The sequence below is a fragment of the Galeopterus variegatus genome, unplaced genomic scaffold, assembly GCF_000696425.1.
Source record: "Galeopterus variegatus unplaced genomic scaffold, G_variegatus-3.0.2 Scaffold272, whole genome shotgun sequence".
NCBI classification, from domain to species: domain Eukaryota; kingdom Metazoa; phylum Chordata; class Mammalia; order Dermoptera; family Cynocephalidae; genus Galeopterus; species Galeopterus variegatus.
Genome location: NW_007726383.1, coordinates 705,377 through 715,876, shown reverse-complemented (window position 1 = coordinate 715,876; position 10,500 = coordinate 705,377). Strand labels below are relative to the sequence as shown.

At 41.3% G+C, this 10,500-nt stretch overlaps 1 protein-coding gene across 1 annotated transcript in view; it reads left to right on the top strand.

Moving 5' to 3' along the window:
• The first annotated feature begins 6,510 nt into the window (after positions 1-6,510).
• TNFSF10 (tumor necrosis factor (ligand) superfamily, member 10) overlaps positions 6,511-10,500 on the top strand; it is a 17,140-nt gene continuing 13,150 nt past the window's right edge. The window contains exon 1 of the mRNA XM_008566858.1: positions 6,511-6,646. Within this exon, the coding sequence (XP_008565080.1) occupies positions 6,515-6,646 (132 nt within the window). The 5' untranslated portion in view covers positions 6,511-6,514. The remainder of the gene's footprint in view (positions 6,647-10,500) is intronic.

Genomic DNA, 10,500 nt, shown 5'->3' with positions numbered 1-10,500 from the left:
CTCAGCGAATTAAAACAATTATTTATTCTTTCTCGCTTGTCTGTGGGTTGCCTGGGAATCATCTGGTCTAGGCTGTGTTCAGTTGACCTTGGCTCCAAAATGTAAATTGGGTCTAGCTCAGCTCCACGTATATCTCCACGTATCTCTCATCCATCTTGGACTAACCAGGGTTTGTCGTCTCATGGAAATAACAGAGTTGGCAAGACCAGCTGTGCAATTTTAATTCAAGCCTTCTCATGTTAGCTCCACTGACACCCTAATGGCCAAATCACATGACCAAGCCCAACATCAGTGAAGCAGGGAAATATACTCTCTACACACCTTGAAATGAACTACAAAGTCGCATGACAAAGGGTATAAATACAGGGAGGGATGAAGAGTTGGGAACCATAACGAAATCTATCACATCAACTTATACCCCACCCCTACACCCCCCAATTAACCAAAGTGTTAGCTAACAGCTGGTGACAGCATGATAGCTGTTTCATAGCTATTGACGTCTTGTCAGAAGGGGTATGGGACACACTGCCTTCAGGAGAAGACATGAATCTCTATTATCTTTGCATGATCAGGCAATAATAGAATCATGAAACTATTGGACCATTAGGCATTTTAAAGATCCTCTAGTAATTGATAAGGAAACTAAAGCACCAAAAGGTGTGTGACTTAGTCAATGCAGAGTTACAAAATGTCAGAATGACTAGAACTCACAACTGTGGACTTCTAGGTAATGTCTCTGACCCTCAGCTGTTTCAGCAACGTTATACTGGGGCAAAATGCTTTCTGTATTCCTCAAATTATTTACACCTCCTCCTCCATATTACACTAGATATAAAATTGGATATGTTTGGACACCTCTGCCCATCCATCCACACTCCAGCACTCAAATGGCTGCTGACTCAGACTAAAAATCTCAGAGGTATAGGAATAACTGAATTCCCAGAAGGAAGATGGCCACTGCTACCAGGTGAGTCCTCTTAAGCAACAAAGGTGTCTGTCCCCTATTTACAAATGCTTTGGAGATTACCGTTCTTAATAATTAAATCCGTATACAAGAGATAAAATTTTTTAAATCTTTACAAATCTTCACAGGGCACTATTGGTGGCAGTAGCTTCTGTTTTTCCTTTCCAGTTAAAGGCAAACAGGACCAACCCCTGGCAGAATTAAGTACCAGAAATATGGACCTTTTAAAGAAATCCTGAGCCTTATATTCTTGAAACCTTTTATAGCATCTCTAGTTGAGGAATGAAAAATCTTTCCTCTACCTACTTTTTCCCTAGGTCTGATCAGGAAAACAATTCAGTCCTCCCAGTCTGGTTAAAGTTACTTCAACATTTACGTTTTAAATAACATCTTTATTCACAGAATGAAAGATTTATCACCTATTCATGGGATGTCATTCACTAGGAAGCAAGTAAGCGATTGATTGATTGATTGATTGATTGATTGATTGATTGATCTATTTATTTATTTATTTATTTATTTATTTTGACGTTTACCAGTTTACTTCAAAGGATATTTTAAAGGAACAAATAAATAGCCAGATGAAGAGATACATAGGGTGAGGTCTAGACGTGTCCTGAGTGCAGGAACATCTGCCCCGTGGAGTTGGAGTGCACCACCCTCCCAGCACGTGCATTTGCAAGCCCCTACATGTGCATTATTTGCAAACTCCAAGAGATCTCTTGTTAGATTTGGTGAGGAGGACCTAATCCCATGTCTGTGACCACTCTGCAGGTGACACTGCTGCCCTTAGGAAAAGAGCCTAAAAATTCTGGAGACTATGAAATACTCATTCATCCAAGCAGCATGTATTGTGCTCACCGTGTGCCAGGCTCTGTGCTATGAGCTGGCAGCAATACATGTGGCAAAGTGCCCACTGTCATGCAACTTACATTATTATAAATGGGGTAGCCAGAAAATAAGCAAGTAAATATATAAACATGATAAAGTAGAATTTCTCAATACTAACTTCCTCTAAATTGACACAGCATTAACCTAAGTTCTTTATTCCCTCTGCACAACATAGTGACTGAAAGCTGAACAACCTGGCTTGGAGCTATTCTCTTGGACACCAACATACTTCTGTTCCCAACCATATGTCTAGCAAGAGTTAAATTATTCCTAAAACTGATTATGCCAGTTGTTGTAATTCTATAATTCAATCAAACATTACAGAACCCAATGAAACTTGAGTTGTTTCTCAGAACACTAAGTTGAATGCTTTGGAAAAACTTGATAAAGGAGTTACTTAAAATGTTGCAGAACAACAGTAAGAGATTGGAGGAGATCATAAAACATGAATTAATTCTACAATCAGACTACTTCAAAAATGTATTTTAAATTCTTACTCCACTTTATAGAAATGGAATTGCTGCCTTACCGGCGTAGTTAATGCAGGGGTGCCAATCAGCAGATCCATGCTAATTAAAATAATAATGGCTTTGGCTGTATATTATTTATATTAAACATTGTTTATTAAAACAAAATGATGAAGTCTATTGTTTTAGTCCGTTTGTGTTGGTATAATAGAAATACCTGAGACTGGGTAATTTATAAGGAAAAGAGGTTTATTTGGCTTATGATTCTGGGACAGCTGCATCTGGCACGGGCCTCGGGCTGCTTCTACTTATGGCAGAAAGTGGCAGGCAGCCGGCGGGTACAAGCAGATTACATGGTGAGAGGAAGCAAGAGAGAGAGAAAAGGTGCCAGGGTCTTTTTAAGCACGAGCTCTCACGGGAACTAATAAAGCGAGAATTCACTCATTAATCACCCCTGCCCCAGGGAGAGCATTAATTTATTCATGAGTGATCCGCCCCCATGACTCAATCAGTTTCCAACACTGCCACATTGGGGATCAAAATTCCACGTGAGTTTTGGAGGGTACAACACATCCAAACTCCATCGTCTATATTATCAATTTTTATGACTCTCAGATTTAACAGCCTTTTTTGACTAACCAATTACTGGTTCCAATCAAATTGGAGGAGAGGCTTCCACTGTAATTCCCTACAGAGATACTTACTAGGCAACAGGTGTTCCAGCCTAGAGGTGGTAACAGACTTGGAGGCTTGCAGGGGCCACAGCGTCTGCAACATGCAGAGATGGTGAGGCAGGTAGGCCTTGTAGATCATGGTAGGGGGGTGAGGTTTTATTTGAGGATAGGAGAGAGATTTTGAAGAGTTTTAAGCAGAGGAGGGCCATGATCTTATTCACATTCTCTTCGCAGTTCTCAAGTTCTCCCTAACACAGGGGAACGGGATTCCTCCTTCCCAGGCCTGCGACTGGGGCAGGGAGTGAGCGCTGTGAGGGTCAGGAGTGCTGTTTACCAGGGACCCCACATTCACAAGGACCTCAGGTGGAATTTTTGATGCCATCTCTATATAGAGGAAGACACACAATCCTTCAATGTTCTTCTCTTAAAAGCATTAATTTGCTAAAATTACCGTTTAAAATATACTACAATTTATGAACGCTTGTTTGGCTTTTTCTTCATATTTTAATACATGCAGAAGCTCAAAAGATAGAGGTGACTGGGTCTGCCCTGACTCTTGCAACTCCTCTAAGCACCCCTTCTCCCGAACTCCCTACAAGCTGGACCACCTCGTCCTTCACGTTCCAAGCTTTCTTATTTTTCTCCTCGCCCACAAGTTAGAGATGTTGACTTCCTGCACATTTCACACTGCTTCATTGATATTTCCCACTTTTCACATGTATCATAACCATAATGTTTCTGCTCCTAGACTATAACAAAGGTGTAAAACGGTTTTTCTTTGGTCTTCTCACCTGTCTTTGCCATTTCCTGTCTCTGCTTTCTTTGCTGCCCAGCCGTGTCTTGTGCATTCTTGTTATCCCACACATCTTTCCCTTGATTTTAAAAACTCATTCACCCCAGGACTTAAGAGTATAAGTATGTTTAAAAAGTGTTAGTTTCACATAACGTCTAAAACTTTTAGTAGGAAAAATGCTACCTTGCAAATTCACCTGTATCTCAAAGAGTTTGCATTTTAAAATCTGGCATTTTGACAGAGGCAAACTTAAGGTTTGAAAAATATTTTCTTAGATGTAGACAGTTGATTCATCTATAGCTGGAAGGTCAGGCAGGAAGGGATGGCTCAGTGGTGACCACTGGTACCTGACTGAGCTCAGGGCAGTAGCTGGATCCAACTGTAGACCAAGGATCTCAAACTTTGGGTTCCAAAGGCTCTCACAAAGTGCTTGCTGAAAATGCAGGTGACCAGGCGCACTGCCAGAAACTGATTCATTGGGTCTAGAATAGTTCAGGAAATGCTGGACAAGATGTAGGAACTACATACAGCTGGGTCAGCATATGATACCTAACAGCTGGGAGATCTTGGGCTGGGTCCTGAGTCTGAAAGGCATTGGCTGTGTGACCCCGGGCAGGGCAAACTAACTTCCCTGAGCCTCCGATTTTAGTCTGTGAAAGACGGATGGTAACGTGGAGACACTGAGTGTGATGGGTTAATATATTAAATCATCCATGTGTTCTTTGCCGTTCTGAGTATAACTACTCTCTGTCTTTCCAGGCTGACCCAGGGGTATATAGTTGTCCCCCGTATCCTGGGGGATTTGTTCCAGGATCCTCGTGGATACCAAATCCACAGATGCTCAAGTCCATGATATGAAATGGCTGCAGTGTTTGCATACAACCTACACACATCCTCCCATATACTTCTAATCATTTCTAAATTGCTTCGTACTTCTAATTACCTTATACTCTAATACGATTATGTTCTGTGTAAATAGTTGTTATACCGTATTGTTTTTTGATATGTGTTTTAAATTTTTTTTCTCAGAATATCTTTGATCCAGTGTTGATTGAATCCCTGGGTACGGAGGCCTGGCTGTATTACTTTGGTAGGGGTGGGGACGGGTCAAGGAGATTCGAATTTGTGTCAGAAGGTTTGCAAAAAGAAAGAAGGAATCAATATTTAGATTCTGACATTCAAAATATGTTATGCAGCCAGACCACTGCTATGAGAGAGTATTTCTACTTTCCTTTATCCATTCCCACCCCCACCCTCTTCCCATACCTCACAGTAGCATAAGAAAAACCGTGTATGGAAGTTTCTAGTCATAAGAATTCTCTTATAATTTAGATAATAGCCCTCTGCCTGTGGCAGCCAGGCCATGAGGCTTGGACCTCTACGGTAGAATGAGGGTATGATAGGGAAAGCAAGGAATCCCACTCTTGGCTGAGGGGATTGTGGAAAGAAGGAGAGCAAGAAAGAAGAGAGCCAATGGCTAGGAGTGCAGAGAGGGGCAGGTGGACCGCCTGCGCCGGCGAGGGCAGAGGCAGGGTCTCCTACTCAAGCCCCTCCTTTCCTGTAACCACCTTGACACTCACTTTATCCCAGGCTCCTTTCAGGTGGTGGGGAATAAGCGAGGGATAGATGTAGATTCGATCGATGTAGGTGGTGCCCAGCACTAATACTTTTTTAACAGACTTCTCAGTGATTTTATTATGTGTTGAGTTGAGACCACTGGACTAAGAATTAAACGGCATGAACAGACCCAAGAATCTGTTATTAACGATAATTTACTGCATGTCATCAAACAACTAGAAGGGAGAAGATCAAATGTTCATATCACAAAGAAATGATTAAATTTGCAGTGATGAATATGCTAATCACCTTGAATAGATCATCACACATTGCATACATGTATTGTAATATACCTCTGGACCCCATAAATATGTACAATCAATATGTTCCAAAATTTTAAAAAATAAAATAGAGTGAACATTTAGGTTCCCCCCTCTTGCTTCTTAACACGAAGACTTCATGAGAATAAACAGGTTAATTAAAAGCAAAATAAAGAAGCTAATATTTCTAGGAACACCTGAGGACAATGGGTCCATGTGTTGCACTAAAGCTAGGAAACCAGCTAGAGTGCCGCGTTAGGAAGCAGCAGAGCCAAGATCTGATCCCAGGCAGTCCGAGCACCTGAGGTTGTTTGCTTAAAGCTCACACCACAGCAGCCTCTGAACCAATGACACCAGCCAGGCTGCTAAGCTGCTTCATGGGGGCCACAATGTCACCCTTGGATTGATGCCATAGAATGCTTTTCCCGAGGCAGCCAGCATCTCCAGACCAGATGGCCTCCTGCAGCGATCAGATCCAAAGTCTATTCCCAGTGACAGTCTGTCTGCCTGACAGCTGCCTAGGAATTGGCACAGTTGCTGGGAGTGACACATCTGCAGGACCCAGAAAGCCCTAAGTGTTGGGAAGGGAGCTGTTTGTCCTAACCTCAGTTTTGAAGATTTTTTCAAGTTGCTTTACCTCCTTGGTCCCTGATCTTGCTACAGAATGGAGAGGGCTCCCGGAGTTTTAACTGCCTGTTCTGGCTTCTCTAGTGCTAGCATGCTCATGCAGTTTCATTTCCTTTGGCAGTAAAAGAAACTAAGAGCTCCACCCCCCAGACAGTTATCGCTCACTCCCTCAGTTATCCTAATAACTCAGGGTCCTGGAGGAGTCAGCCCCAGACTGGATCATGGCTGCAATGCATGCCCCAGAAGGTCCCAACCCCTGGCACACCTGTGTGCTGATTGTGATCTTCACAGTTCTCCTGCAGTCCCTCTCTGTTGCCGTGACTTACTTGTACCTCAACAACGAGCTGAAGCAGGTTAGTACCATGCCACAGTCTTGAAGACTCTCACAGCTGTGGGGTTACCTGCCTCTACTTTGCCTCTCAGCTTTCTCCTCCTTGAAGACTTTACTGTGGAAGAAAATGTTCCTTTCTCTGTTGTAAATGCATATAATTGCTGAGGACTACAAAAGTGTAAGTTCAGGGAATCATGTGAGCCAAGTACAGTTACAGAACTGGCTCCACTAATTACTAGCAAATGCAGGCAACAGAACTCCTGAGGGCTTTTGTGTGTTTGTCTTTAAAAGTAAACATATTTTATAACATTGGCAATTGCTATGCCTTTCATGTGTGCCTTCTGCTAAATGCTCTATGTTCTTTACTTGTGAATTCTTGGGGGTGAGGGGAGCTGCATCAGGGCAGGGGCTGTGTCTGCTTTTGCTCCTCATGGTACCTCTGGGGTCTATCATATGGCTCCCAGGTAGGTGCTCACTGAATGTTTGTGGAATGAAGGAACAGCCTTCACAAATGTGGGGGTTCCACTAACACACAGGCAGCCAGGGTAGAGTCGGGGTTCAATCCAAAGCCAGGTTCTTCACCACAGAACATCATCGTTTTGTGTTCCAGATGTAGCTAACTAAGCCCAATGGACTTTCAGATAGGTATTGCAGAACATTCAGACGTGGGTCCTGCACAGAAAAATGCTTTGTACACACTGACCATCCCCAGACTTTGTGCCAGCCTCTTCCTCTCACCCCTCTCTTTTAAATATATTAAATTTTTAGGTGGAAAGCTTTCACATAAAGTCAGACTTTTAAAAGTTAGAAGGTAGGAATAATATGCATATTAACTAAAATAAGAACCAAGGCTTACAATATTAGATTTCTTTTTCTTCCAAGACTGAGCATGGGGTGGAGATAAATCAGACCTTTGAAATTTGTTTTGGTTTTAGATCTGTAGCATTCCTATGTTGACAATAAGTGAGAATACAAAGGACTGGTATTCTGTCTATTCTTTTTTTGAAACAATTGATTATACATATTTGTGGGGTATAGAATTGAATATCAATACCTGTGTACAATAAGTGATGATCAAATCAGGATGACTAGTATATTCATCATTACAAAATGTAATCATTCTTTGTGTCCATTAACCAATTTCTCAATAACCCCCCCTTTCCCACCTCTGATAACCACAGTTCTGTTCTCTCCTTCTGGAAGTTCAACATATTATTGTGATTGTTGCTTCCTTCCTTCTTTTTTATTTTTTGCCTATTCTTGAACATAGGCATGGTATCAAAGTCTGTAATACAGAAGTTATCAGAAAGACTGAGCATTTTACTTCTCATGATAAAATAGTTGAAAATAAAACTGCTACTCTATGCCCCTGGATGTTCCAGGTACAAACCCAGGTATGCGTAGCAGGGAAAAAAAGAAAAGTGCCATTTTAATTTATAATTTTCTCAACCAAAACTTGTGGAACTATGAATGCAAAATTGGTGAAAATAAACCAACTCATTTATTGGCTTCTAATGAATATTTGACTAATTGCATATTAACAGCAGAGAATTACGAGCAGTAAGGACTTTGAACATACCCTCTTCTCCCATTTTATAAATAAGAAGACTAGAAATGAGGTATCCAAGCTCAGACAGGGCATTGGAGGCAGAGCAGGTCTGCAGGTGCCTGTCCAATGCTCCTCCTTCCATAGCAGGGTGTCCACAGGGCCAGCATATTTTCACCTTATGATGCACACTGCATCCTGCCACATCAATCTGCCAGCAGACTAAGAAATGCAAGACTGAGGGTTTCAGAAAAATATAAATTGCACAAAAGCCACAGAGTGTTAATGTCTGTTAGGGAGATGCAGTTTGTATGCCCTGTAGAGTGTGAATTTGGTTATCTCGATTAGTTGGAAATTTTCCCTTTGGAAAAGAATGAAGTAGACTCTTGTTTTATTTGCAAATAATTATGAAATTATGGCTCCCATTAGATGACCAGTACAGTCAGCTTTATTGCAGGGCACATTTAGAAGAGACTGTGTATTTGTGAGGAAAAAAAAAATCAGTATAACTATAATCATATCTTCAGTTCTAAGTCTACATGAGAGACTGGAATACTGCTGTGTTTATCATTTTGGAGTCGACATGTCCTAACCTTTGTTCATTTTGCAGCATAAACAGATTGAGGCTGTTTCTCCATATGCAAGTGTCTCCATCGATTTGCAGATGTTACAACTTGGCCTAATTTTAAGACTGAATTAACTAACTGGTTCTTTACTGAGCTGACTCATGCAATTGTCTGTGTGTATAATTAAGGTTTTTAAAATTACTCTACTATAAAAATGAAAATTTTAAATAAAGCTTAACATTTCCCTTCTTATGCACACTTTTCTTGATTGCATATTTACATACGTATACCCATATGTATAAACATGCAGAAGAATTCATTGAGAGTGCCAGGAAGGGAGGAAAATTAACAGATATTGAACAATTACATAGATACCAGAAACTCTAAGTATTGCCCTGTTTCATTATCATAACAATCCTATAACCTAAGTATAATTACCCATTTTATAGATGAACAAACTAGGACTTGGGTAAGTTAAAGGATTTGTCCAAGATTACAAAACTAGTAAAAGGTAAAGCCTAATTTTGAACCCTGCCTTTAAGTAGGTGCTCAATAAATTGTAGCCGTTGTAATTACTGTTGAAAGGTCTCTTGAAGAGGGGTCACCCTCCTCTTCAGGAATTTTCCCAAGGGAGAATAAATCTGAATCTCCTTGGGTGTCTGTGTAGAGTTTGGAAGTGCATGTTTAACTTAAGTATTAATTTTCTAAAGCCGATCACAGGTTCCACTTTGGCTGGTGCAAATTTGCAGAAGATACAGTGAGCAGAAATTGTAGGGAGTTGAACATTGAACTAGACCCTCACAAGTAAGCCTGCAGACCAGTAAACTTGAACAGCAAATATGGGCTGAGCCTCTGAGGTCTGTGTCTCTCTGAGAAACTTTTATAACAAAGGAATGGCTAATCACTGTGGCATCATAGATGGATAGGAAAAAGGAAAAGGGGACCCCTCTCCACAGATCTCCATAAATGATTGTTTATGCTATTTGCAGTTTGCAGAAAATGATTGTCAGAGACTAATGTGTGGATAACAGAGAGGATCAATGTTGCCATCTCAAAGTCCCTGAGGCAGCAAAGGAGTCCACCCTACTGCTCTCAAGCCCAACCAAGGACTGCTGGTTGGCCCTGGCCTAGACAACCGCCATGGTTTGTGACAGCACCAAGAGCAGCCACCAGGAAATCCACTTCTCAGAACCAGGGGCTTCTGGAGCTGAAGAACACCCAGTGCAAAAGCTGTCTCTCCTTCCAGAGGCATGCAAGTGAAAATAGCACACACACAGTCTGTCACCCCCAACACCCAGAAATAGTTAGCTAGAGAACAGCCCCAACCTACCGCGTTCTGTGGGAAGTTCATACTTTGAAGTGGAAAGGATGTGGAAAGGAAGGAGGGAGAGACACACATCGGAAAATCATCATTAATCGTTCTCGGAATAACCACAGCACCTTCCCCTAACCCACCATGCGCCCAGTCACCAGCATTGGCCAAGGTCTGTAGAAGAAACTACCAAATATGATAATGCAAGAAACATGTGAGGATAGGGAGGGTGGTTGAGCTTCCTCTCTGGGTTTCATTATTCAGAAACCTATATTTATGCATAAGAATGTCTAGAAAGAGAAACACCAAAGTGAAAATTATGATCTCTAGATGGTAGGATTATGGGTGCCTTTCTTCCTTTTTATTTCTCTATATTTTATAAATTTTCTACAGTGAGTCTCAAAAATATCTATGCTGTTCATACACAATTTTCATACAGATTTTAAAAACAT